General features: G+C 50.5%; 4 protein-coding genes across 4 annotated transcripts; all 4 read left to right on the plus strand.

Annotated features, from left to right (window-relative positions):
• The first annotated feature begins 77 nt into the window (after positions 1 to 77).
• Positions 78 to 4,195, plus strand: barr (non-SMC condensin I complex subunit H). The gene is made up of 11 exons (XM_003746675.2): positions 78 to 164; positions 258 to 346; positions 886 to 1,028; positions 1,154 to 1,307; positions 1,402 to 1,577; positions 1,816 to 1,960; positions 2,305 to 2,564; positions 2,731 to 2,962; positions 3,074 to 3,208; positions 3,324 to 3,488; positions 3,591 to 4,195. Exons 3-11 carry the CDS (start codon positions 891 to 893, stop codon positions 4,142 to 4,144), a joined length of 1,959 nt encoding a protein of 652 aa, XP_003746723.1. The 5' UTR covers positions 78 to 164; positions 258 to 346; positions 886 to 890; the 3' UTR covers positions 4,145 to 4,195.
• A 4,315-nt stretch (positions 4,196 to 8,510) lies between these two features.
• Positions 8,511 to 10,096, plus strand: LOC100899088 (uncharacterized). The gene is made up of 4 exons (XM_003746617.2): positions 8,511 to 8,536; positions 8,700 to 8,822; positions 8,960 to 9,124; positions 9,220 to 10,096. Exons 1-4 carry the CDS (start codon positions 8,518 to 8,520, stop codon positions 9,738 to 9,740), a joined length of 828 nt encoding a protein of 275 aa, XP_003746665.1. The 5' UTR covers positions 8,511 to 8,517; the 3' UTR covers positions 9,741 to 10,096.
• Positions 10,097 to 13,023: 2,927 nt separating this feature from the next.
• On the plus strand, positions 13,024 to 16,261 carry MED24 (mediator complex subunit 24). Its single transcript, XM_003746677.1, has 2 exons — positions 13,024 to 13,132; positions 13,503 to 16,261. The coding sequence occupies exons 1-2, from the start codon at positions 13,024 to 13,026 to the stop codon at positions 16,259 to 16,261; spliced, it is 2,868 nt and encodes a 955-aa protein (XP_003746725.1).
• A 1,231-nt stretch (positions 16,262 to 17,492) lies between these two features.
• Cap-D2 (CAP-D2 condensin subunit) lies at positions 17,493 to 24,267 on the plus strand. The gene is made up of 16 exons (XM_003746678.2): positions 17,493 to 17,550; positions 18,256 to 18,442; positions 18,557 to 18,809; positions 18,911 to 19,105; positions 19,233 to 19,414; positions 19,505 to 19,694; positions 19,790 to 20,222; positions 20,306 to 20,748; positions 20,918 to 21,376; positions 21,503 to 21,663; positions 21,780 to 22,014; positions 22,168 to 23,087; positions 23,220 to 23,403; positions 23,521 to 23,674; positions 23,853 to 23,974; positions 24,132 to 24,267. Exons 2-16 carry the CDS (start codon positions 18,261 to 18,263, stop codon positions 24,192 to 24,194), a joined length of 4,176 nt encoding a protein of 1,391 aa, XP_003746726.2. The 5' UTR covers positions 17,493 to 17,550; positions 18,256 to 18,260; the 3' UTR covers positions 24,195 to 24,267.
• Positions 24,268 to 27,844: the final 3,577 nt, after the last annotated feature.

The raw sequence follows: 27,844 nt of genomic DNA on the forward strand, positions 1-27,844 counted from the left end.
GAGGAAGAGAGATTTTCGTCTGAGAGAGCAGACGGTCGTGTTTGGCAACAAGGGCGATTCTGGCATGCGGAAAAAAGAAATTCGGCATGTTCTATTAGAGAAAAAGCTTCGATCTTCATTATCCAATCGTTTTTAGACCAGCGAAACTCTCGCAGCATCGAATCGTAAGCCTGGAATTCTCGTTTTCGATTTTTGATGAGCGCGTCGGCCGCTTCCGGGTGTGCTTCCGCGCATAACGAAAGAATTGGCGGTTGTAGGTTTAAATCGCAGTTCAGGTTCTGCTGTTCGAAGTTCGGAACGAAGTTCGCAGGATTCTCATCTGGATATCTACATTGACTTCAGCTAGGTTGGTACCGAACCATGAGTCTGCTCCTGTGGAGACTCTTCTCGTCTTAAATCCTCTCCTGGAACCTGGACTGATCCGTTGGCGCCAATTCGACCCTCAGTTTCTTCCGTTGCTCAACCGCGGCTGGTGCACCCCTAGCTGTCATTCTGACGTTCGATTCGAGGCTCCTGGCTATAGATTTGAGCCGAGTCCGTCTACACTGATTCTACGAACACCCTCATACAGATTGCGACTCTCATGAATGGGATTCCTCGAGCTTGTGAAAATTGATTCGTTGATTCGAAACGAGTACTATTTTGCGAGCACCGAGCTGCGTCTTGTATCAGGGTCGAAACTTCTGATATTTGAGATCAGGGAGAGAACTGTCGCCGGAAGTCGCTCCGTTTTCCTATGCGAGCGTCCGGATTATTCCTTCTGATCCGGGATTTGAACGAGATGGAGTTCTACTATATCTGTCAGATATCCAGGATCTAGGGAAGCTTGCTGTGGTCCCTACCCTCGGAGCCTCTACAATTAGGGTTTCGTGATATAATTCGCAGGCAAGATGGTGCGGCGTAAGAGATTGTCTTTGGCGCCCGAAACATTGGAGGACCTCCAGGAAGTCACCGCGGATCAAATAGAGCACTCGAAGCTGGAAAGAGCCAGAGCGCTCCAAGAGCAAGCCGAAAAACAGAGCGCTCAGGTAGGGGAAATTCGGCTCGCATTTCGTCAATCGGATGCTCGGGAATCTTTCGATATCGAACAGAAGAATCATTCATGTGGACCGCGTCGAGCTCAGTCTAAGAAAATTTCTCTCATCTCCCGAAGGAAACCCAAGCGGCCACTCTCCACGGGGAACAATTATCAGTTTACATTCAAAATTGCGTTAAACTCGCACAAGACAATAAAATAACCATTCGGAATGCGTTCGACTTGCAACTGATTGACTACATGATCGCTTTCGCGAAGAAAGCAGACGCCGGTAAGAACACTCAGGAAACATCGCTCTACGGATCCTGATCCTCGAACTGGAATAAACCTAACATATTCTTTGTTTGGCTCTGCGAATATTTCAGGGAATGACGGTACGAACTTCTCCTTGGCGTCGATGTCCCTCGATGCGTCGGGGAAGATCTACGGATATCGTGTGGACGCCGTTCACCAAGACGTAGTCCGACTCATATCAGGCATAGGAGGAGGGAAGAATGGCCAAGCTCCAGATATTCCCGAAGCTCCTGAGAACATCCTCGGGGTCTGTGTCCGCTATGCGTTTCGATCCGGAAGGAATTCATACAATGGATTCAGATAATCAATGGATGGACAGGAGGGATAGTGGCATCGAAGCTGGATCCTCTGAGGAAACCGTGCTGTTACCATCGGTTTCGGACCCTGTCTGGAAAAAAAGAACTTTGCAATCGATCTCAAATCCTGTCTGAGGAGGAAGGAGCTCCGTCATGATCTCACCCTAATCGTGTTTCCGTTCTCCACAGGAAGATGCGGACTCGACGAAAAAGGTCAGAAAACGTCGAATCCGTAGCACCTACATCGGTGAAGATGGCGCTAATGAGGGACATATCGAAATCGATCACGAAATATGCGGCAATGAAACGCTCACAACGGTCCACCACAATGATGGTAGGTCCACCTTTTATCGCAATAGCGAATATCGGTATTTCCCGTGGGATTCCGAGCGATATTTCGAATACTTAGTCAGTTTGATAAGTCTCTCTCGAGAAATATCCCACCCCGCCAAGGGATCGAGGGAGCAATGTGACTTGCAGCGAGCAAGCCCGATGTCCTGTATCCTTTCAATGCCGGAGGCATTCCAGACCCGGCCATCTCTCGGTCGAGCGTTTTTTTTCTCGTGATGTATGCCCATCCCTCGAGGTCGAAGAGATTGTTGTCTCGCGCAGGCAGTCTCTCCCGCTTATCGAGTGGCGCATCAGGACTTTTCTGAATGAAATATTCCCGAATCTCAGGCAATGCGTTGGGTAGAATCTTGTCCTACAACCTGATACCCCTCGAATGCGGCTCCGTCGACTTGGAAGGTTCTTCTTCGTGGTGGTCGCAGGAACATCTCAAGAAAGTCGAGGCTGAGAAAGAAATCGTCGTGACGGAAGATCTTCCTCTACTTCACCGGCTTTTGGATCTGGATATGAACGCCACTCTGGCGATGAACGTTTCTCAGGCCGAAGCGGATCCTCTAAGCCAGGGATCCGACGACCACAACAGCTCGGTGGTAAGTTGTTGGCTTCACTTCAAGATCAAATACCGAATTCGCCGTGGTAGAACCAGCTCCGGAGCTTCCTCCGACCCGGAAATTTATTGTACCTACCGACCTGCCGCCTCGCGCTCCCGATGTGACCCGACTCGCAGATGATTAAGCCGCCGTAATCACTTTCCAGATTTTTGATCCGGACGCGGAACCCATGCCAATCGCTGAAGACTGCGGAGGAGACGCGGTCGTCGGGGACGTGCACTTAGATGAACTCTCGGCGATTCATCCTCTCGGAGCACCGAACGATAGTCAGTTCAGCATCGCCGGGGATTTCAGCATGATCTACCAGGACAAGTTCAAGTCCTCCGGTTTGAATTTCGCTGGGCCCTCACAGTTCCGCTTGAAACGTTTCAACATTCGTAAGTATAGCATTCCCTAAGATGCATTGAGATCGGAATCCGGGGAGGATTCTGATTTTAACACCGACCGATTACCGGATCCCTGAATCGATTTCTTTTATCCCTCCCAAGTGGGCTCCGAGAAGAAAGCTGCCGGACAAACTCGGCTCAAGACCCTCAAAAGAGATCTCAAGTACATGTCATTCAAGGATGAAGAAATGCAAGAATGCTTCGAAGATGTCACTGCTACTTCGAGCAAAAAGAAAAGTGAGATGGGATTCCCAAGCGGAGCACTCGTGTTCCTTCCAACGAAAGTTTACAAATTGAGGCCCTCAGCGGCGAGGAGATCCGTGTCATCCAACACGTTCCTTTCGGGTTTCAGCAAACGTTCTGATCTCAATGACGATGGATAGGTGGTCCAGCGAAACAACAACTCTCACTGTCGAATTCACGCCGTCGAGTTTCACCAGACTTGCTCAGTTGTTCACTCTGCCCAGTATTTCTGTTCGACAGAGCAAGCAAAAGGCGACAGGGGATTTGGGCGACGGTGGGTCGATCTTTTATTCCTTGTGTCTGCGAATTTCCAGTAGACATCCGAAGTCTGGCCAGCTCTTGGACTCATTTTTTATCGATCATTCATTGTTCACAGAACGACTCATCGAGTATCACGATGACGCCGACGACAGACCCGTCAGCCCATGCGCCGATGATCTATTCAGTGAATTGGGCCGTGATGCAGAGCACGCTGAGCGGGACTTCAACCTCGACAACATCGAAGCAGTGGAGAACGATTTCGGAGTACCTCCTTCCCAACCCTTGGATGAGGCTGGTTACGATAACCTCATTTCAGCTCCAGGAATCATAGCGGAGAAGCTCGCCATTGCCTACACGAAAGCCGCTAAAAAGTTCAATGTCCGTCAGATGAAGGAGAGCTACTGGAAAGTACTCACCAAGGAAACAAACACTGAAACTATGAAGGGCGAGAAGCCATTCTCCGAGTTGTATCACGAAGTCGTACAATATCTGTCGGCGACGAACAGAAAGAACATTTCTGTACCCTTAGCGTTCGTTTCAGCTCTTATGCTTTGTAATGAAAAACACCTGGTACTGAAGCCGGGCGTAAATGACACAGAGTTCACAATTAGCCAAGCTCCAGACCCATATACGACTAGCAAAGACCTCCATATTGATGGTTTTAATTGACTTGTTCGACGAGAGAAGTCTCTAAGGTAAAAGTAAAAGTATTGTTGTTCGCATTGTTCGGTTCTTCCTTCGATCTGCAGCGGAACCTCATCTCACCCCGAGATGGGCCCCTGGTAGTTGTCGGGAATTCACGAGCATGCCATGAAATTTGCTTCACGTCCACTCGAAACAGGAACTAGACGTTTCACGTCAAACAGTCTGTCCGCCTCTGAACATCTATCGGGAGAACGTAAGAGACGATTCGGAGATGGAGATTTCCGGGAATCACGTTACATGTCAGCGTTTCGAAAGTCTGATCTTCGAGCCTGGCCGACTGAGAGCGTGAGAAAATCAGGGAATCGTTCATGCTGGGACGGGGGCGGGTCAAGCAACATCGATAGAGAGTTCACACTCACTCAGGCGATTGAATGCTTCCGCAAGGCCCGAGATATTGGCGACGAAATAATCAGGCTCGCAGACCCCAAGCGGAAACACTTCTCGCTCGAGGCCGGGAGGGTGTGTACGGGAAACCGAGAGGAGACACTCCATCACACGCTCTGCCTCAATCATGCCTCAGGTTGCACCAAGCTGCTGCACCCAGCGCTCCTCTCGCCATTCCGATCAGTAAATGCGACGGGTCGCCCTCCCAGCCGAGGATTCAGTTCTTCAATCTTTAGCCCCGGACTACACAAGAACCTTCTCAGAAAGATAATCGTCACAGCGCAAGTCCGGAACGACGAACACTTTTCCCTGTCCTCTTGCCCACTTCCCATGGAGATATCGAAGAAATTCTTTCCCTATCGCGAATTTTCACAACAACGAGCAGATTCCGCTGGTCCCGCGTCCCGCGAAGCGTCTATGTTCCTTCATGGAAATTTTCTTGTAGCAGTCGAGATGTCGTTGCCGAGGACGGATTCCATCGCAGCGGGAATTCAAGAATCCTTCGCGAGAATGCTCTCGTATGCCGAAAAGGCGTTGTTCTTCGACGCGTGCGCGAATTTTTAAGAATTGAAACCCTGTACCCTGTAGAACATGCGTTCGCAGATGATGGGTGATGTGCGCAAACCGCTCCGTTGTTCCTTGCCACAGGCCGTCAAACCAAGTCGAGCTGTCGGTCACGGAATGGATATTTTATTGATAAGAAGGAAGCGTTCTCCATCTCGGTGAGGGGGGGCGCCAATCCATCCACGTTCTTCTACTCGGCCGTAGCCGTCGTATCAATAGCCGAATCTAGAGGTCGGGGCTAGGGCCTGAGACACGAACTCCAGTTGCTTAGATGATTTTCAGCCTTCCTCCGCATCCGGATGGAACGTCCAGGTCGGTGAACAAGTGTTGACTCCAACAGCTGGAAGCGGTCAGAAGCATTGGAGAGGATCGAGCGGGGAACAAGCCGAATTTTCCGTCACAGTGCGGCTCCATGAATCTGTCCAATGAGGTTCATGCTTGTTCCACGGTATGTTTACAAAATAACTACGGCCCGCTCGCCGGAATCCGACACTGGCTTAGCAGGGTCTCGCTTCGCTCTCCGCTCGGCCACAGCCCGAATGCGCATACCTTCGTTCGAAAGTGCATGACTCGTGATCATAAGGGCATCGAAGTGCCGTCTGTCGGCTTGGAGCTGTCTTCCTGAAACTCATCCAGGTCCGTCCCGGTATTACATGGAAGCTAGTGTCGCCGAAGCTCGTACTTCACATCCTTCGGGAAAAGCCGGTTCGAACTCGCATAGAGGGGACCAGTAACAAGATTTATCCCCTAAAATGAATGCAAAACTCCCGCGCGGAGGCTGGTCGGTTCTCAAATCTCTATTCGATGTGAAGGCGGTCAACGATGGAGTTGAATATCTGTCGCATCGACGGCGCGGCGCTACGTGTCAGCTCCATCGGAAAGCAAATCTATCACACCCAAACTCATTCGTGTACTCTCGGCGCTCATCCGCGGGCTTGTCTCAACGGTCGCAGCGTCAGACCGTCACTCTCGCGTCATCTCCTTACCGACTCGGACGACGAAGTTACGCAGCGCATGTTCGCGCCGGGAGATCGTTCGACAAGGTGAGGCTTGCGAACGCGTGGAAAGCCAGCCAGAACTTCATGCTTGGACTCCGGACTCGGTAATTCTCTCCAGCTTCCTCTGCGAGGAGAAAGCGGACACAGTGGATGTGTCGGTTGAAATTTTCGAGAGCCACATGAGCCCCAATCTGAGCTGGTGGAGATTTTGGCGTCTCAGTCAAAGTGTCGGATCGTAGTCGTTACGCAATCGGAGACCATCCCGTCTGGAAATCTTACTGTGCTTGAGCTCTTGGTGAGTGAACTCCAGAGGGAGCTTCAATCGATCGAAACGTTTTTGATTCGAGGATATGCGCATGGTGGAGCTCTCCATCCGGAAAATAGTTCACGACAGACAGCTCACCCTTTAGGACTAATGAGATTCGAGAAGGGATTCCCCAATATCCCTGTTCTGTAATATATTTTCTGAAGCGCAAAATACCTTCGAGCTATATCTGCATATGACTTTCAATATTGACGGTCGCCTCTTTCTCCTCATAGACATGGAAATGAGCTCTTATTCCCAATTGTATCCATTTAGAACTCGACTCGGATTCGAATATCAAAAGCTCACACCGAACTCCGAGCCTTTTTCGGAACGCTGACTTCACCGCCCCGAAGGATCATCAGTCCGACAGGGCTGCCAAGATGGTACGCTGGGATTATCTCTCGGTATCCGATATATGTATTTTTCAGCTATAAAATCTAGGATTCCCAAGTGCCTATATGCAGATGGAGCGAAGCTCCGTCCGAGAAAAATCGACGAAACCTCCTATTTATTCGACGAACAGTATCAGAACAGAATACCGACTCCAATGCTTCTTTTCTAGGGACCTGGATCCCAGAGCATCGGAGGCGAACACTTGTCGAGATGCCTGACGACTTGCGTGGAGCTTGTGCTGAGCAACAAGATTACGATTAAGAATGCATTCGATGTGAATCTCATCGAGCATATGATAGAGTTCAGCAAAAGAGCGAAAGACAGTGAGCAGCAAAGAGAGAAGACACCTCGGCGCTTCAGGATAATGAGAATATGAGAATCGATCGGAGCGACATATGAATCCCTCGAAAGTACCTGAACTTCGTCTCGACAGGGGAGGCTGCCACGGATTTCTCGTTGGCGTCGATGTCTCTGAGCGCCTCTGGGAAAGTTTACGGCTGTCGCGTCGATGCCGTGCATCAGTGTGCGGCCCGAATGCTTCTCGGGATTGGGGTTCCGAACAAGCGCAAAGCTTCCGATTTCGATAACGTTGATGGAGAACTCCGAGAGGTGAGATAAGGCCGCAGAGTTCTGAAGGGCCCCTCAACCCGCGTCCAAGAGTTTTAGTATCAGTGAGTCCCCGTCATATGGAGAGTATTGCTGCGAGAACAACTCGTCTACCGATGATCTTCCAGCTTTCGGATCAGAAGCTCATCAAGAAACGCCGAATCGCGAGCACTTTCCTTACCGAAGATGCAGCCATAGAGACAGATATCCCCATCGACTACGGGAGCTCGGACCTACGCATCGAGATTTTCGACGCAACTAATCGAAACTTCGGTAGGTACCGACTCGATTCACTGAGTATGCGATTGTATTTGTTGCGACTCCATCGACAACCCAATATTTCCTCCCCAGATAACGCCTTGGGGCGTCTCGTATCGTACAACTTGATCCCGCTGGAAACCAGAGGCATCGATATAGAAGGAAGGAAGTCGTGGTGGTCCACGAAAGCTACGAAAATATTTCCGAGAAAAAAAGAGATCCGTGTCCGCAAAAACCTCCCCTTATTGATCGAGTCGGTGGAGTTCGACCTACCGTTGCTCCCGGAGGAAGTCAAACATGAGGTCGATCAGATGGTGAGTCTCCGAGCGCCGACAATAGGAACAAGTTTACCTGCTCCTTCTCGAGATTTGTGCGATTCTCGGGGAGGAGCCTCCTGGATTCTCGAGAATCCGCAACGACCTGTCTCGGCCTCAGGGTCCAGTTGAGAGGCTACATGAAGGAGGTTGACATTGAGGGAAGAAACAGGGAACAGCACGAGAATAGAATTCGGCTCTGCACCCGCAATAAGGAGCTATCACCACTCGATAGAATCCCGTGATGGTTTCCGGACCACCAATAACTGAGCTGATCATCAGTAGCACTCCCCTCTGTCACGAATTCTTTCTCCGTAGGCGCCCGAAGCTCACGCCGACCTCGGAGAAAGAACCATCTCGCCGATGGAGTTCAAAGACTTCGGAATAGACGCAGAGTCGGTCGAGGATCACCCCGACGGCATCGGCTTGATCGCAGCCGGTGACCTTGGTAGGATCTACGAGGGTAGCTTCAAATCGAGCAAATCGAATTTCGCTGGACCGTCACAGTTCGAGATGAAGCGTTACAGCATCCGTAAGCTCCCCTCTCTTCTGCGGCTTGCTGAGAATAAGCTCGATTCTGTACAGATTCACAGAATATCTCCCTCCAGTCCCTAGCTGATTAATCCGATTCTCGGTTCTGTGGAGGCATGTCCGGTAGTGTATTTCAGCGCTCAAGTCCGAAACTTGTTTTCCAGTGGGTGAAGAGAAAAATTCCCGGGGACGTCGCAGGTCCAAGAAGTGCGAACCGCGATTCCTTTGCTTAAGCGACCCCGAGACCGCCGAATGTTTCGAAGGGGTACAGCCGAACCTCGCGAAACGTGAGTCATTTTCTACCTCGGTCCCTGCAAGCCGCGGTCGGGTTCCGCCATATTCCAGGGATGATTCCCCCTCCATGTGAACGTGATGCACGCGTTGCGTTCATAGTTCAGGCTGCGACCTTCTCGGTAATTTCCAGTGAAGCGGTACGGTGAAGCTTCGATGGATCAGTGGTCAAGCTCCGGGACATGTTTCGCTGTGGAATCGGCTCCAGCGAGCTTTTCGAGGCTGGTGCAGTTGTCGTCCCTCCCAGATCTACCCATTCTTCACGATCAGAAGGAGAAAACGGAAGACTTGGGTGAGGGTGAGTTGAAATATCCAGGGCTTCTACTAGGAACCTGATATGGCTCTTAATTCGAGTTCACGATCACGAGATAAGAGCCTGTGATTCATTCCAAGAACGTCTCATCGAATACAGCAGCGACGCGGATGACATGCCGCTCAGCCCGTGCGCTGATGATCTCTTCTTTAAACTCGACGGGGAAATTACTGAGAGCGGCTTCGACCTAAACGAAGGAGCTGAAGAGGATTACGAAGTACCGGCTTGTGAACCCTCGGAGGATTCTAGATATGACACTCTTATATCGGCGCCGGGTATATTGGCGGAGAAGCTGTACATAGCCTACACAAAACGAGCTAAAAGGTATGATATTCGACAAATGAAAAACGCATTTTGGGATGTTCTGACGGATGGGGAACCGTCTGTACAGATGAGGGGTGCAAAAGCCTTCGCTGGCATGTATGCGACGGCGCTTCCGAAGCTAAGCAGGACGAACCAAGAGAATATATCCCTGCCGGTGGCATTTGTTGCGACTTTGATGCTGAGCTCAGAAAAACATCTCGAGCTGACTCGGATCGAGAACACATCCGATTTCTCTGTCAGCCAAGCTCCCGAGCCAACTGGAGGCGGCGCGATTTGAAGATGAGCCTCGAGGTCTGGTCTTTGTGTGGTCGACTATCCATTATTGTATACCGGACTGTAACTAGAATCTCGCTCCCCTGGGGATGGCTCGACCTGAAGGTCTCGATCCCATGCAGTGCGAACTAGGTAGCTGTTCCGATAGAGATTTCCCCGGCACATTGGGAAGGGAGTAGTCTCGATACGCTGAGCGGCTCTGCCCGCATTAACTGTTGAGATTTTGTGAATTTAATTCGAATCTTGAGTCGTCATCATGAGATCGCCGTAAACTGCATCGTTAAACTCACCAGTGGCCTCTCGGATATAATTTAATATATTATACATACATGTATATTTACAGAATAACATGAGAAGATGGATTTTCAAAGGGATTCCTCGATTTAGGTATTCTACGTGCACATGCTTGAGGCTTCAGCGCCTCAGCCAGCCAGCTGCTCTAAAATAGAGTAGTCAGATTCTCCCGGCGCCGCGGAAGAATCTAGAGAAAGTCATTCTCGAAGTCGAATTTCAGCTGCTGATGCATGCGAGCTCAAACTCCCCCTCTCCCTTTTTGGTACATTCTACTCGTGAATCCGAACGTGCCGTCGATCTTTCAACTACAGCTTCCCCCTCCCCCGTAGTTCCCTCCTGGTAGGGGCTCCCGGCAGAGGCTCTCAACGAGAGAGCTTCAGTGCAATACAAGCCCCTATCCGGGAGAGTTCCCCTCAAGGTAAGCTCAGTGTCATCTGTCGAAAATTCCACCAATGCTTGGAACCTCCATGCTGATGCATTTATACTCTCCCAGAGTGTGAAATTCAAACGGTTCCAGATGGATACCCGGTGTCAGTATGAAAAGGTCTCGCGCTGGCAGCGAGCTATCAGAATATTCCGTATCCCTTCTTATCAAATGTCAAATGCCTCTTGGAATTATGTAGACTTCATTATAGCATGGTTTACATGAATCCTTCCTGGAATTGAGAGCTTCAACTACCGATATCGGGCGCGACATCGATCCACCGTGAGAAATATTGATTACCCTCGTCTCTCGTCTTCCAGAAGACTATCTTGGTTGACGGAGTCTTGGTTGTGGCGCAAATAGGCTCTTTCTAGAATCATGTGTTGTCCCGTCGACTTCACTTCCCGGCAGATGAGTATAGCTGCAGCAGGGTGGAATCCTCTGATTCTCGCCATGAGGTGCGCCGTTTTGAACCGAACGGAATGTTTGGGAATCATTCCCCTCTTCGACAAGTTCACTGTAAATCAAAATACATGTATGATGCTACCAACGGTTGTCTAGATCCTCCCAGAGAATTCGTCCTTTAGCCTCAGAAGACGGCATTTCAAGCCCATCACGAGGGAGCCCGATTGCCGATGGGAATGGTATTCGGGTCCTCATCGATGAGAAGGTTTTTAGGAGCGCTATCATGAGTCGCAACGCCATTCCTCGGGATGGGATGTTCATTTCCCCCCTTGCCCCCTGACGGGATTCCTGTGTATTCCGAATCGAGCTCGATGTTCTGAACTGACGGTAGGTGCATGAACCATCGGGTGGCCTTGAGGACCACTTCGGGAACCACCGCCACCTAGAAACCTACGGAAGATGAGTTCGAAAGAGCGCCTCCTCCTCCACCCCCTCGCTCGTCTCTGCGGTGTCATTCGAGTTCTCGAGAAATAATTCGACCAACTCGATCCCAGGAACGCTTGCGAAAAGTTGGAACGAACTGTTCCGTGGACCGATGACACTGATAGGATGTTTAGGCGCCCATGTTCTCGGAAGTCATATCCATACTTCTCGTCGGAAGGATTGCCGGATTGAGGCATGGAGTCGTGATCGTCCCAGTTCAGATTGCCAGAGTTCTCGAGGCTCTGAACAGAGAACGCTTTGCGAGTGATCCGACTCAAACTCACCTTCAGAATAAGTCAGTCTCGGTCAGTGATTCGGCAATTGCGTCAAAATACCACGCGGAGCTTCGCCTTCAAAGAAATCAAGGATCGGAATCATCAGCCCTCACATAAGAGTTCTGGGCCCGCTCTCATAAAAATCTTCACGACTACTTTCTGGTCTTCAAGATAATGGGTTCACCTCATTCGCTCGAGGATATGTTGCTGACCGAAAAGCATCCCCACGACGTAATTATAATGCTTGGGGTAGATATCGAAGGTTAACTCATCGATTAGGGCTTTTTTCTCGCGTTCCCGGATCCGTGCATTGTGGCTGGGAGCCGTGAAAGCTGTCGCTACTAATGAAAGCACGTTCCTTGAATGAGAGGGGTCGGAGGGGGGAGTCGGGGGGCCGCAGCGGAAATCTACTTTCCATTGATTCACGAAGCCATCTGCTGAAGAGATTCCGGGAACGTCATCGGTGATTCCGCCTGTATGCTCCGAGCATCCGAGATCTGAGCTTGCCAGGATGCCGTGGCCGATGACATCGTAATATCCTGAACTTGAGCGCAGAGGCTGCATTGTTCTGAAGTCATGATTCGAGCATGCCAGAGTGCCCTGACATCGTGGCATTTTGAACCAGGGTTTCGCCTCGCTACAGCACCATCTACCATCTCTCGCATTCCAGCGGAGATGGTGAAGGTAACGAAGATGAACGTGGAAGCGATCTGAATATTCTGAGGAAGGGTCACTTGGAAGACACTTCGTGCTCATGATACTCAACTAGATGGAGGAGATTACTGATCCAAGGAATGACACGATAGCATTATGACTATAACCCATCCCCGGTTTTTCCCCAGGAAAGGAGTGGAATAATGGGGCTATCAGCGGGCATCGCGTTCCGCGATCCTGGGTCGCCGGTTGCAGGTTGCAGTACATCGCTAGGAGAGATCGCGATCCGCGATCGAGAGTAAGGGATTGCCGATCGCGATCTCTCCAAGCGGTCTCTCGGAATGCACCGCGATCCGCGATCAACTACTTTCAGGATTGTGGATCGCGCTACTGCCCGCCCATGCATCGGCGTCCGCCATCTTGCTTCGCGATCGGAATGATACAAGGAGACTCCGTTTGCGATCCTCCACACTCTTTGTCGCTGCCGACGGGCGCGAGTTTACTCACTGCCGTTCCTCCGTACCTTGGGAACGCCATCTCTGCGTTCCCGGGGAATTTCATGTCTTCCGCCGGAGAAGCTCTCCACTAAAGAACGGAACTGAAATCTACTGTTTACATCGACTGTCGTCTCCTCTCTCAGGGGATGCCGGCAGAGCCGGCAGTGATCGATCTCATTACGTCTCATCAGTCCAGTCAGAACTCGAAATAAGAGGTCTTCGCCCCGGAGCTCATCGCTCCATTGTCGTTCTGTGATGGACACGTCGAAAACGAGCTCGATCAAATGCCTTCTGATGCAAGCCTGGCGGGAACGGTGGTGTGATGTCCGCTGGGGGATCAATATAAAGAATGTTCTACCGAGAGGTGAGTTCTCTCCCGTGGTGAAGAGCTCAATCGATTGACCGTGATTCGAGAGCCGACACGGAGCTCCTCGGCTCCGTGTCATTCCAGGGCAAAACGGAATCGACGGATCTGTGGTGGAACCTATGCTCAAGGAAGCCCGAGTATAAGATCTATCCGGAATATTTGGAGTGGGGAACGAGGGAATCTTGTCTTTGTTGACAAGTATTCAGTGCATCAGTCTCTCGATGTTCTCGTGCAATGTCACAGCTGGGGAACGCTCTAACGAAGTATCAAGATATCTTGAATGATGATTGGAATATTCGATTCGGGAAGCTCTTCGATCAGTTTCGAATTGATTCGAAAGTATCTGACGGTAATTCACTCTCTACAGGTGTATCCGGTGACGTCTATGATCTGGCTGATTGCATTCTCGAGCAAGCCATGGTCGGACCCATCCCCAATCAGCTCCTAATGTCCTACCTGACCCACTGTTTGTCGTCCCAGATCATATCGTACGGTGCAACCTTCTCGTCGGTAGCTCGATTCGACAACTACGGAAACACCCGATGTCTGCAGTGCCTGCTGGACCTCGTGGGGGAAATGCAACAACGTGTGGTCTGCCACGGGAACGAAGAAGAGTGCATAGCCTTATGCAAATCCACTGTCAGTCTCGCGCTGTGGCTGTACAACTGTATGATATACGGAGCGGAGAGTCAGGAGGCCGCTCACGTTCTGATCCTTTCGAAAAGCGTTTCGTCTCTCGCTTTCATGAGCAGGAGTACTTTTTTGAAGGCTCTATTATTCATCGGACGCCGTGAGGACGACGAAACCTACCAACAGCTTCTCAAGAAACATTCCGAAGCGAAGCAAAAATTGCAGAACGTCCAGGGACAAGTGCGTGAGACGGTGCTCGAAGCTCTGGCTCTGGTCAAGAGACTGGACGACATGAACAAAATCAAGGCCGAAAAAATGACGCGAAAACCTGGCATCGTCATAGGACTCGTGACCTGTGTCACAGTTGAAGCCATTCTGAATCCGGGCAGCTCGATACAGAGCGTGGCCGATGTGCTGCAGTTGACGAAAAGTCTTCTGAATATACCGAACGACGTGTTCTACTCCGAAATCCTGAGATCTTGTCTGATGGGGATGGCCGAAGTCATCCCTACGAACAACGATCTCCGATGGACCGCTTTCACCTACCTCAAACTCCCTCTTGTCCTCGAAAGGTTAAACAGGAACGACAAGGGTTTGTACAGAGGTCTCGAAACACTCCTGACCTACAAATCATTGCTCGATACAGCCGATAGCAGATGCAGCCACGACTGCGTCGCTCTAATCGTCAGCGAATTCGCCAAGATGAAACTACTGACCGAAGACGAAGCTCAAGAATTACGAAGCAAGAGAGTACCTAACGCTCCGAAGGAGGGCACAGCACATTCGTCGTTGATCATCAGGGCCGAACCCACAATGAAGAGTATCCTCAGTACATTGGATACGGATTACACGAGAAATCCTGATGCGCCGCTGGCGGTTCTGAAACAGATGATCACAGGAATGAGTTTCGAACTGATCCTGAGTGCGGCTGCCTCGACAGGCAAGCTCGGTATGTTTGTGCGGAAATTGGCCAAATTCAACGACCAGCACAACGCGATAGTGGCCGAACGCGAAGGGACCCGGGCCATGCTGTTCGACATCACCTTCCTCATGTTATGTCACATCGCGCAGGTCTATGGAGTCGACACGGTGGTAAGCAACGATACGCGCGATTCGTTTTTCGCTCAATGGGTCCCAGACTGCTTGGTTGACCCCAATCGTTACACTTGTCCGGAGAAAATGCTCTCGAGGGCGAATCGAGAGAAAGTGGATCTTCTGCTCCAGCAACTCATGCGCTGTGGTGATCCGAATGAGGTTCTGGATTTCAGCGCGACCCATCAAAGATGGTCCGACCTCGCCTACGACCTCCCGGCAGCAATCAAGGAGATACTTATCGGCTGGGAGCAGGGGAACGTCACGACGAACACCGTCAAAGCGATACTGGAACAGATAAAATCCAAAATGTGTTTCCTCCCCGTGGTCATATCGACATGGCTTAGTTGCCACATCAACATCCTCCATCACGAAGAACGCCTGAAGCCCATCAACATCATGAATCAATTTCAACAGGCGGCGAAAATCAGCGACGAAGCGGAAGCTCAAGACAACTACAAGGACCGACAGTCGCTCACGGCTTCCATCGTGAAGAAGATGATGTTCCACTTTCATCCTTCGGGACAGAATAAGATCAGCGCACTGACGGATAAAACACCTCTGTGGACTGCCGTGCAAGAGGTGTTCGACTCCGTCCATTCGGGCAACTGGATCGATATTGCCACGATAAACAGTCTCAAGGGAATTCTCGATATTGCGGGCCCGGTGTGGTTCTGTGATGCCCTGATCCGCCAGGCATTGAAATACCAACACCAAGACGACTTGAATCGGGCTGTCGAGCTCGCTTACGGGATCTTCCAAATCGATATCCAGCACTGCGCCTTGGCTCTACTGACCAATGTCCTGCCAAATTATCTGCTCTGGGAGAGTAAACAGCATTTTCTCACCGAGCCCAAACTCTCGGCCTTGGCCAAACTAGTGACACTGACAACCATGACTGCTCTCAACCTCCGCAAGGAGAAGGCGGAAGCGCAAGAAACGAGAAGGAAACATCCATACTGGGACATGGAATTACACGAAGCCTTGATGAACCATTCTAAGAGTAAGAACAAGAATCGTCGCATGAACACCGACCTCGAGAGCCTCGAGGACACACCTCACTGCCTTCAGTTTCACAACAATGAAGATTCTCTGGAGCCGTTGGTCCGAGCGATCGCAGAGCTTTTCCGTCTCCTCTACTCGATCGCGACGGAACCGCAGATCAGTCAGCGATCCTTCTTCCCTCTAGAAATATTCAAACAGTTCGTCACGTGTGACGATCCGAGCTCAAGTGAAGTTCTTCAATTTCTCCCTCTCGGTTTCATTTCACAGCTGGTTCGATCCATGCCGAACTCCATTACCCCCAACTTGGTGCTTGCCCTCTCGTCATTCGCGACATCGAGGACGCGGAAGGTGGTTGCCCGAGCGATCTGTCAACTTCAAATCACGCAAGACATGATCTGAATATTCTCTGTGAAAAAAAATTCGGGAGAAATCCCTCTTGTATTCTAGATCTGTACATAGCATGAAGCCTCGACTTGAACCGAATTCAGAATATGTAAAGCGGGACCACCGGGCTGCTGAGTCGCAACACGATGGGGTTTGAGACCGTGTCCCTCCATTTCACGGTTGCCTAATCAGAATCATCCATAGGAACCCGTCCATCGAGACACAGTGATCTACGGTATACCCGGGAAAAGTTGACCGGAATGCGCCAGGGAGAAATTCTTGTGAGCGGAAGGTTTCGGGAGCGATGAATATACATTCGACTTGTTCTTTCTTTATGTGGAGTCTCCTATCTCAGATCAGGCGGAGCAGGTTCACACGCATCGGTACATGATGAGCGAGATCCTGATCCGTGACCTGTCGGTCGATTCCTTTTTCCCGAGCAATCGTCCTTTAGACTGTTATTGGCGGTGAATGTGAGGAATTAGTGGAGTACAGACTGGTGTAGTCGGCATCGAGTATCCTCGGAGGACATTGTGACTGCCAACAATTTCGGTGAGGTTCTCGCTCGACTCAAGAGCTTCCTCCTCATGAACCGAAGCACCTTCTGGTTCCCGTGCTGGACGGAGATGAGCACAAAGACGAAACTCTCCGGGAAGACCGAAAATCGTACAGAACCCCACTCCTGGTATTCAAGTATACTTCAGAGAGATCGGGTGGTCTCAACTCTCAACACGGTGAAAGTCCGGGGGTCTGAAGCAGAGATCATCATCATCATCATCATCATCAGTGCCTCTCGGCGAACGCTAATAAACTAATAACGGATAACGATGCGTCGATTGAACGTCGGGAAGCATCATCGAATGCCACCCTGTGCGTCCTGTTAATCATCCGTTGGGGGAATGAGCTTTCCCTTGGGGCTCCGCTCCTACATTCCCACGAAATTTCGCCTTAGGTCTAAATCCAATCTTGGATGATTCCATTAGGCTCTTTATGTATGAGACATCGCATCGGATAATAAACGAACGATTCTATGCAAAGCGAACCTATCTTAATCATAATTGTACTGAAATTATATGGCTACCGAGCAGTAGACTGAACATTCGAGACCGTGTTTGAAACCGGGTATGTCGTCTCTCTGTTCTTCTTCTCGGCGGCGGCACGTCCTTTGTTTGGGACATGTCAGTAGCGATCGCGATATTCGGAGGCGCCAGATCTTCGCTGCGGGCCGCTGAGGGAGATTTTCGAATTTGGTGTTGACAGTTGAAAGCATACAATTTAGTGCATAGTGGACTTCAGAAAGAAAGGTGAGTTATCTCTATCTGTCCATCTATCCTGTGTGTTGGCGCACTCGACTGCCAACACCGCCGATTGCTCGCTCGCGCAACGGTCCTCCACCGGCAAGAAATTGACCCCAGTCAGCAATAATTAAACAGCGATAAGTCATATAGAGCAGAATGACCTAATTGATCTCTCGAGGATCTCGTGGTTTTCCCTCGCTAGCTCACTCGACGTTCCCGCGGTTTGGAGAAGGGATGGAATCACAGATGTCGGCGATCTGCCATTCCCTCTGTCAGTCGCCGAAGATTCGAAGATCGAGAAAGTTTTTCGATAACGAAATGACTCGATCTCAGAGGCTTGAAACGAGATGGCTCCTACTCTGAGAATCAGGTTCATCTGGGAAATGTCCCCTCAAAAAGCCGAAAGCTGGATGGGAGTCCATGTACCCTCAAGAATTCGGGAAACACCGTTTCGACGATGGAGGGAATCGACGACTCGTTAGCGGACATTACTTCATTGAGTCTGCCTCCTTGAACTAAAGCTCCCGTCGATGATATTAGAGTAATGATCCCGTTGCCGGCCGCGTGAACTTTCCCGGAGCACATTCGATGCAACTGGGACTTAGATTTCGCAGATGTGCGCGAAACTCCTCCACAAGATATGACCGAGGAGGTTTCAAAACGGCTCCGACGACTGACAGCATCGGAATTTGAAGGTTTCTCAATTTGCAGCAGCGATGAGCGAATTCGTCATCCCCGGCTCGCTGGAAGAGATGTCTTCCAGCTCAGCGGGCACGTACATGATGATACAACCTTGGGACGAGCGGAAAATTGCACGAGCCCAAGAGGAATGGCAGTCGAAAGCTGTCGTCTTGGATGATGCACCGAAACTTGTCCCAATTTTCTACTCTGCCATAACGTAAGATGCCGGAAAGTTCTCTCTGACGGGGAAATCTCTCTCAGATACAACAGAGGAGAATAAGCAGTGGCTCTGATTGGAGAACTTCGAAAAATTGTGAAAATTGGATTACAGGCAAACCCCTAACTTGAGCGAATTCATGCTAACGGACCTATGGAGATTGATATTCAAGTTTGTGAATAAGTTAGAGTCAGCTTTGAACAAGCTCTCAAAAGATAACGCTCTCGGACCCGAAGAAAGGAAATGTTTGCGGAACGAAACGACTATTGTAACTTATTTCTTCGGACAATACATACAAGCTATAGACCTCGAAACCCGGAAAGTAGGCGCAGCTTTCGATGTCATGGCCAAGAAGACCAAGAAAAAGGTAAGCGGGTCGCATGGTTCTGATCACTAGCAACGTGAAGAAGAGAATCACTCCGATATAAATACAGGATGCTAATACGCGCTCGACTTCGGCTCTTCCAGGGACCAGCGGGAGTGGGACGTTTCGCGAACTGGGATACAGAAAGGATAACTGCACTCGAAGCTATACTACAGATCTTGGAAGCTCCTCTAAAAAGTATATTCTCTGACGACTCCCTCAACCAGCTCGTCAACTCGGTCGCCAGCAACATCTATCGGCTGCTTGGCAACATCTCAGTCTGCAAGGACTCGACTTGTGTGAGTAGCAAGCGGAATTATTTCTTGACGCACTGATCCTCAAATATCTCGACGTCAGATCTCGACTCGACTCCGACGGTAACGATAGAGGAACGATAATCAAAAAAAACCTCCCATCTCGTTTCAGAGCGATCTGTGTGCGCAGATCATAAACATCGCCATCATGCAATACGGCCACGGATCGCTGTGTCCATATCAAATTCCTGCCCTCATGTCGACTACGGAGCATGTCGTCCCGGTGCTGGCATCGATCTTCGACGAGGTCGTCAACAAACATGGCGAGATTTCCCTTCTGCCAGACCTCTTAAGGTGACACTTTCGCAGCTCCCCGAGTGTCCCTGTAATAAGTTCCGACCTCAGAAATCGAGTATTGTCGTGATTCATCCCATCCGATTGCAGAGAGCTGACGGCGATCTCAGATTGCTCCAATGGGGACTCACTTGTGAGCAAGAATACCGGGGAACTGCTGAATCAGCTATGCCAGAAACTCGCTGAGCGTATTCTGCCTCTCGTTTCATACATTGACGCTCTCTTGAATGCTCCCAACTTCTCCGTCAGGAATTCAGCTCTCTCTGCGATGGCTGAGCTGGTAAGTCAGCACCGATGGAGTATGGAAGCTATGGCAAGGGAAAAAGGTAGAGTGTATTGTTGATCCACTCGCGGTTTTCTGTTCCGCTGTTCTAGGTCAAACACGGATTGACGAAGCCCGGGCTGACCGAGAAACAGGAGAAAGACAAGGACTCACTGTTGGACATGTTAATCGCGCACATGAATGACGTCTCGTCTCATGTGCGTGGGAAATGCATCAAATTATTGAGCGAACTTCTCTTGGCGAATAGTTTGCCGCTGGCGCGGCAACCCGAAGTCATAACGGCTGTCGCAAAACGTCTCAGAGACTCAACGGCGACCGTTCGGAAATACGCGGTCCAGTACCTGACCGAATATGTCGAATATAATACATTCCTCAGAACTATGACCCCTGAGAGTCTCGAGACCGCATTGGAGCAGAAAAGAGCGTTGGTTGCTGAACTAAAGGAGCAGATCGGAGTCGACCAAAAAACTCCGGACGACTGGGATGAGGTCTCCGCCAAAATGATGTCCTACTTCGGGAAAAAAGGTGGCGATGGGGAATCCTAGATCTTCCGAATATATGTTTCGAATCGTCATGATTCCGCCTGAATAACCCGCCTCCGTCCCCAGAACTACCCAAGTTACCCGATGACCCCAACGATCTCGAGCGTCCGAAAGGAACCCTGCAAGAGGAGCTAGGAAACGTCACCAGTCTCCTGGATGCGGGAAAGTTCTCGGAAGCCATCCGTCTTCTGCAGAAATGTGCTCACTGGTTCCAGGAATGCCCTCTCTTCCGGGAGGTAGAAGCCGAAGAGGAGGGAAAAGAAACGGCGTCGGATGAAAGTGAAACTGAGAAAAATGAGACCGAGAGTGAAGGAGAGGGCGATGAGGATGAGCAAGACAGCAGCAAAAGCGAGAAAACGGAGCAGGAGTCGGAGAAGAAGGTCAAAGTGGACTGGTTCGCGCTCGCGAGAAACGTCTACCTGAGAGAACCTCCGAGAAAAACGGCGAAGAATCAGAGACTGGACGAACATGATGAGCTCACCCCGTCGCAGGCTGAACCCGATGAAGCGGTAAGTGATGTGAAGGCGCGACCACGGGTTGGAGATAAGGGCCATAGCTTCCCTCGTAATCCATCAATCGGATACCTTCAGTAAAGGGGAGAAACCACAGCAGGGCGCGCATAGGTGCGGTCGTCGATCCGATAATCAGACTGAGCTGCCACGCTATGATTCATTTCAGACAAGCCAAACCGACAGGGAGATCCTCATTTCAAAATTAGCTAAGCACGAGAGCGACCTCCGAGTGGTCTCGTACCTCAGACATTACTTCGATGTCTATAGCGCTGCATCCCAACACGTGGGGATGATGTTGCAGTCGAAAATCACATCAGACATTTTATCAGCTATCGACTTCTTCGTTCGGTTGATAAATGCCAACGTGTCGGTCGGCTGTCGCAGCATATCTCAGATGGCGCATCTCTATGACCACAAAGACGAATCGGTGAAAAAAGCCGTAGAGAGCGCATTCGAGAATTTGTATCTAACTTGCGACACGAACGACCCTCGAAAAAATTCCATCGTCACGGCTCGGAAACTCATCGGCCTTTTCATAAACTGCACTCAGGGTGAAGTAGATAAGTGGGGCCGAGTGATCGCTCAGCTCGTCGCCGACAAGAAGATACCAAGTGAAGTCGTTTTGGTGAGCATCGATCACACATCCCAGTGCCATGTACCATGCATCTATTCACATGGCTAGTGTCCCGGTGGCCCCCAAATCTGAGACGCCCACCCGCTCTAAGACAGGTTTTTCTCTCTCCCTACCCAGGTTTTCTTCGAAATTATAACCGAGAAGCTCGGCAAAGAGGAACCTCTAGTTAGGACCGCAGCTCTCCTTCTAATTGCAAAATGCTCAACGAGGAAGCCGTCGATCGTGGAAAAGAACATGCCAATCCTACTGGAATTAATGAAAGAACCCATATTCATAAAGTGAGTGAGGACTCAGGAATTGTTTCGGTGATGAATGTCCCTTCATATCTCCATCCTGTTTCGAACCAGCTCTAAATCAAAGATGGTGGATCAACAAAAAGTGTCCCGTTTTCCAGGTACTCTATCATGGCCTTGTCCAATCTCGATGTGGAACGTCGATGGGATATAGAACACGAATGTTTCGTCACGATCACTAACGCGTTCGTGGAAAATTTATCCAATATGGAATGGACAGGATGGAGCAGCGCTTTCTTTGAAGCAGTCTGTTTGATCTTCAAATCTTGTGCCAAGCCGATGAAGACTTTGACGAAGCTCGCGAACAGCGTTCTTCAAGCTTGGACAGATCGCCAGGTGAGCTCGACCAGCTGCTCTCGATTCTGCCGATCGCATAATTCTGCGGCCTCAGAAATCTTCCAGAGCTTTCACTTCGATACGACCGCTCGTGGATCGGTCGAATCAAGCTCGAACTGTTCGAATAAGTATTGAACTCCCAATTGATTCCAGGACTTGATGCAATTCGCTCGAGTTTTGTCCATGGTGCAGTCGATCGCTGCCCGGCTGTACGTCTTCTTAGACATCGACTTCTACGGGAAACTTCAAGAGAAAAAGGACAAATCGAAGAAAACCAAGGAGCAACGAAGAAAGAGTCTTTCCGAGTCCCGTAGGAATGCGAACGCTTCCATGAATGCAACGAACGACGGAGACCAAACCGGTCTCGTAGGGGCTGTAGCCGACGAGACCGAGGCCGAATATATCGTGACGATTCTCGAGAATGAAGCCCTGAAGGAGAATTGTTTCCTCGGATCCTTCACTCCTCACCTAATCAATGTCCTGAAGAACCCCAAAGATTTCCCCTGTCCGAAACTACAGCAACAGGCGACAGTTTCCCTCATAAGTCTTATGCTGATCAGCAGCAGGCTTTACGAAGAGCATATCGCCTTCATCTTCACAATCCTGGAGAGATCTCTCGATGAGCTCCAGAGGTGCGCCATAATCACATATATCCCCGATCTGTGCAAATCCTTCCCCAACTCGTTCGATCCGTGGACGGCCAAGGTCTACGAAGTTCTTAAGCGAGAGAGTTCCGCCAATGTCCGGCGGAAATGCATACTCATTCTCTCGGACCTCATCATGCACGACCAGATAAAAGTCAAAGGGACCATAAGCGACGTGGCTTGCTCGCTGCTCGACGAACACGCGCCCATTGTGCGGATGACGGAAATCCTCTTCCAGCAGCTGGCAATGAAGAACAATTCCTTGTACAACATTCTACCAGATATAATCTCTCGACTCTCTGACGAAGAACACGGAGTGAAACGAGACGATTTCCAGAAGATCATTTCTTTCCTTTTCAAACAGCTGGGGAAAGATAAGAAACTCGAAAACTTCGTCGAGAAGCTCTGCGGTCGATTCCGTTCGTCTACGTGAGTGTTTCCGAGTGTCTCCCCGACGATTCTTGACCGTATATTCGCGCTCCTTTCCATAATGCTTATTTTTTCCACGTATGCGCTGGACGCTGAGAGCCGTGGGTAAAGTTCTCTCGTCCCATATTCCAGAACCGACCTTCAGTGCCGGAATTTGGCTTATTGTCTCAAGCAGATCCCGTATACAGAGCGGAGTTTGCGGAAGCTCATCGATAACATTTCGTGTTACGCTGATAAGCTCATCGACCCGGAAATTGCGGCATGTTTCGATGAAATTTGCCAGCAAACTTCAAAGGGCGCGAAAAATGAACTCAAGGTTCGTCATATTTTTCTAGGAGTACCCATCCGTCGCATTCTGTCGTCTCGAATCTGCAGCCAGGTCCTTCCCGACATGGAACCGTTATTTCTGATACCATCCTTCCTGATTTCGCAGTTGGTGGTGACTGAGCTCGAGAACGCCCTGGATGAAGCGAAGAACAAGTCCGACGAAAACAAAGAGATCAACTCTGATGACCCCGCGGCTGTCCGCAGAACGCCTTCATCACAGCGCTCGACAGTTTCCAGCCAGAAATCAGCGACGGCGAGGGGTAAGATATCCCGCTAGTAGAAGCTTACGGAGCCCCCGGCCCGTTCTTTGCATGCGAGATGCCGATTTCTTCCCGAATTCAGATAGTTGAGTTCTGGCGAGAGGATTTTTTTTCCCGAATTTGGGGTCCGCTTCGCACAAGTATAGCTGAATGGCTCCGAATGACTCTTTTTTTGCAGCCCGCAGAACGGCGAAAACACCGAAAACGCCACAGAGGAAGAAGAAAATCACAGACCTGATGGACAGTGATTCGGACGGCGACGATTTTATCCCAGCGAGCTCTTCCACGCGGAGCGCCAAGGTGAGTCCGGGGCCGCAAAAGTCTAGAATCTCGAACTAGATCGCTCCCACCCGAATCGCCTGAGTGATCGCCACATAGTTCCTAGCTCTTAAACGAGGCGATTTGAGTTTCTCCCCGAGTTTGGCTCATGAAGCCTGACGATTGTTTGCCTCCACAGAGAATCGCTTCTGGTGCCACAACTCCTACAACCGTGCGTACATCGAAACGAACCCGTCTCTAATGGAACAACCATTGAACAGCTCGAATCGATTCGGATGCCAAGCAGCAAAGGACCTTGCACTGGAAATTCCGGAGAGCCATCATTGGATTCGTTCTGCAGGACCTTAGTCAGCCCCGACTTTCAAGGCCTTATATGAATCCAGTTTCTAGACAACCGTTGTGCTTCCTAAAATTATCGTCTCCGTTGTGCTTTGGTATGCGGGAGTCTCTGTCCTGAATTGAGGAATAAAGCCGTTTGTTTCGCATCTTCCGCGGGAGTGCTTGGTGATTGGAATGGAGGATCACACAGGTGTACTCGGCAACCAGCGGAATCGCTATAGGATCGGACCGCTCTTCTCGAGAAGCTCGAGAGAAAATATGTCCATCAAGGCTGCAGTCAGTGAGCTGTCGACAGGATATATTCAGCAAGAATGCGATGTGATTCTCGCAAATTATAGACTTTCAGGAGCTGAATCGCTCCGAGCAAACAGAATCTCGTGGGCTTGGTCTCCATCTCATGATCAGCGCGGAGACTATTTCGGAATCTATCTCGTTCGGCATTGATCACACCCGAATGAGTTTTCGTCTTCAGTCATCCACACGAGGTAATCACGAGTGCCAGACGAAAGAGAAGTCCGAGAACACTCAGCCTCTCGGCGTGTGCGATTACGATTTCGCTGGTTCTTTTCCGAATTCTAGTATTTCCTGAATTCATCGAGACATTCCCGCAGGGGTTAGGTTTTTCGCCAGTATGGATTGAATATGGAGGACGCAGGGGAACTTGCACAGCACACCGCGCAAATATTTCTCGAATTCGCTGCTTCTCGATTTCCGCCTGTACTGGTTTGAATTCGAGGACTCCTACTAATTCTCAAGCCGCTCCGCGCAGACGTGGGGTTTTCCGCCGGTATTGATACCCTTATGAACGTTGAGCATGGAAGGCACAGGAGGACTCGCGTAACACACCGAGCCAATGTGTGGCCTCTCCCCGCTGCGGACGAGGGCAGGCACATTGGGGAAGCTCGATGTTATGAACGTCTTAGGGCATAGCAGGCACCCGAACCGTCTGACTGGACCATTATGTCGGAGCATGTGAACTTCCAGGGCTGGTTTTCTTCGCAGGACTTCCCAACCAAATCCATAAGGTCGAACGGGCTGCGTAGGATTCGGCTTCGTTCCCGAGACGTCGCGCCACGGCTCAGAAGTATTTCTGAGCGTACCCGTCCTTGATACTTACGCGCTCGTCCAATCACGATGAGCGCCAAACCGACTCCGGAGCGCCGATGCATGCCTGATTCCCGGCAGAATCGGGCGATTACTCGGTCCGCGTCTCGCGGTCTGGACGTAGGGCAGCTCCGAGGAAGGTCTGTCATCTTGACAGGGATGAGGCCGATCATTCGACGCTCTCGCTCGTATCTTCATCGGACTCCGGTGCGGACATCCAATGATCTAGTGACGGACGCGACTCATCAGCCGAACCCATTAAGTTTCAGCTAGCTAGACCTAGGGAATAACAACCCATAACCATCAACCATCACCGACCAGCCCGAAGAACGGATTCGACATTCGCGCGAGAATCTGTAGACGCATGCCTCCTCGAACCCCGGCGCGACCTACTGTCGACAGCGAGAAGACAGGATTCGATTATTGGATTCGAGGATAAGTGTCCTTTCTATATACCTTACTGTTCACGGCGAGAAAGTGACGCTTCCCGCTCCTTCCCTGTGAACTTTTCCTTGGGCTATAGACCCCAGGGGGTGTCGAGGTCGGGACTAATCGTGCTTTGAGAGGGATGAGATGTTCTGGGGTAAGCCCGCGGAATGCTCGATCTCGTCACTGGTCACCAAGGCTATCACATCGCGACCGTCAATGAAGCCCAGCAATCAACACAGTCCTACACCGCAAAGGATAAATCGCCCCCTGGGTTCGCCTGTGATGCCACAGGAGCAAAGGCCGGAGTCGGGTAAGGACTAAAACTCCGGGAGGCTCCCTTCAGTGATTATAGAGAGCGGTGCCCTTGAGACTCCATCGCAAACATGAAGTTCTGAAGCCGCTCACACAAGCCGAAGGATCAAACGAAATGATGTACCTGGCTTGGCTCGCCATCCATTCGGGGCAGAAGACAAATGAATCCATTTCCGCAGACATCGCTCCGAATTGAGGTGTCTTGGAAGAAGAGACTGCGGATTTGCGGAGATCCGCTTTCCGCGGAATGGCCGGTGATCCCTCAGCGCGAGAATTCGCTCATTGGATCTTGATGATGGGTTGGGGAGTCGGCGATCACAGACTGCACGGTCACTGCATACCATAACTTCCAAGTATCCTCGAGAATACCCATGTGCAGAACCATATGATCGAGTTCGATTACGTGAGGAGAATTATTCGATTGAGTAAAATTCCCTCGGATCCCGGGCAGTCCTGCCGATTGTGAGGAGCTCGTATCTGACAGTGAGTGCTGAATGATGTCATGCGAAGCCCGAATCAATTGGGTGCGGCTCGAGAGAACTTGACAAAACGCTCGGGCGGTCGGAGTGAAAATACGACATGTTGGGAATCATTCGTGCGATTCACGCTACTCATGATTCACAAAATCATTCTTCTGCCTGAAGGGGCTGCGTGTTTGTTACGAATCACGCGAGGGAATTTGATTCTATGAATGAAGCGAGATTTTCTCTCGTCTTTACAGAGTTATTCTACTACGTTCATTGAATTTTTCACGGGATGAATGAAACCAGACGAGTATCTTGGCCTGGCGCGACTCTTGAGCAAAACTCATCGAATCCCTGAGATCTCGTCTTACAGAATGGGTTGAATTACCTACTCGCTGAACGTGTTTAAATCTCAAGGTGAGGAAACAAGAATCCTTCCAATGACACGGCTCTCAAATCGACACTTCCTGAGGGGTCATCAATCAAACGAACACGCGCCGAAAAGACACAATCCCGCATGAGCGGTTCACGGGACTTCCGCGATACCCGCCTTCGCGAGAATGCTTGTTGGCTCGACTAGGGGTTTAACAACGTCGGCGAGAAGGCAGAATCGAAGCTCGGTCGTGGGCATGAACCGATCCGAGATTGATCGAGAGTTCAGCTCCCATCGAGGAACGGCTCCTGAACAACAACAACGATCGCGCGCCGCGGACTCCTCGCTGCCGCTGGTTCTGCAGTACAATATACGGGATGGCCCTTCTACGCAAAAACGCCAACGTCACATGGAAGGTTGAGGGCAGTCTGACAGTCGGATGGATGCGCCTCCAGAACGGAGTCACAGTTTACAATAGTTTCTATTTCAACCTTGCATGCCGGCGTTCGGGTGCCATCAAACAATCACGTCGGACGCGTGGCGCGGTCGCCACGGTGAGAACAAGCCGCGCTATTGTCGGGGTGACAAGCTCTGCTGAGATGACGTAAGCCGATTCCACATTCACTAGACCGAAAAGGAGCATACCGTATTGTGTTCCGATCCGCGAATACTGCGTTTGGCCATCGGCGGCGATCGTAAAACAATCTTCCCCGATGCGCTTGGAATTCGAAGCAGGTATATTCCCAGGAAATAATAAATGCGGTTCATTACCGAATGGCCGGGGCTCCCGACTTTCATGTTGATATCCATATTCCCGCGAAATTTCAAGATGACATCACGCCGCCGCATTCCGTATCGGTGCAGAGGCAA

This window comes from Galendromus occidentalis, unplaced genomic scaffold (assembly GCF_000255335.2).
Source record: "Galendromus occidentalis unplaced genomic scaffold, Mocc_1.1 scf7180000077500, whole genome shotgun sequence".
NCBI classification, from domain to species: domain Eukaryota; kingdom Metazoa; phylum Arthropoda; class Arachnida; order Mesostigmata; family Phytoseiidae; genus Galendromus; species Galendromus occidentalis.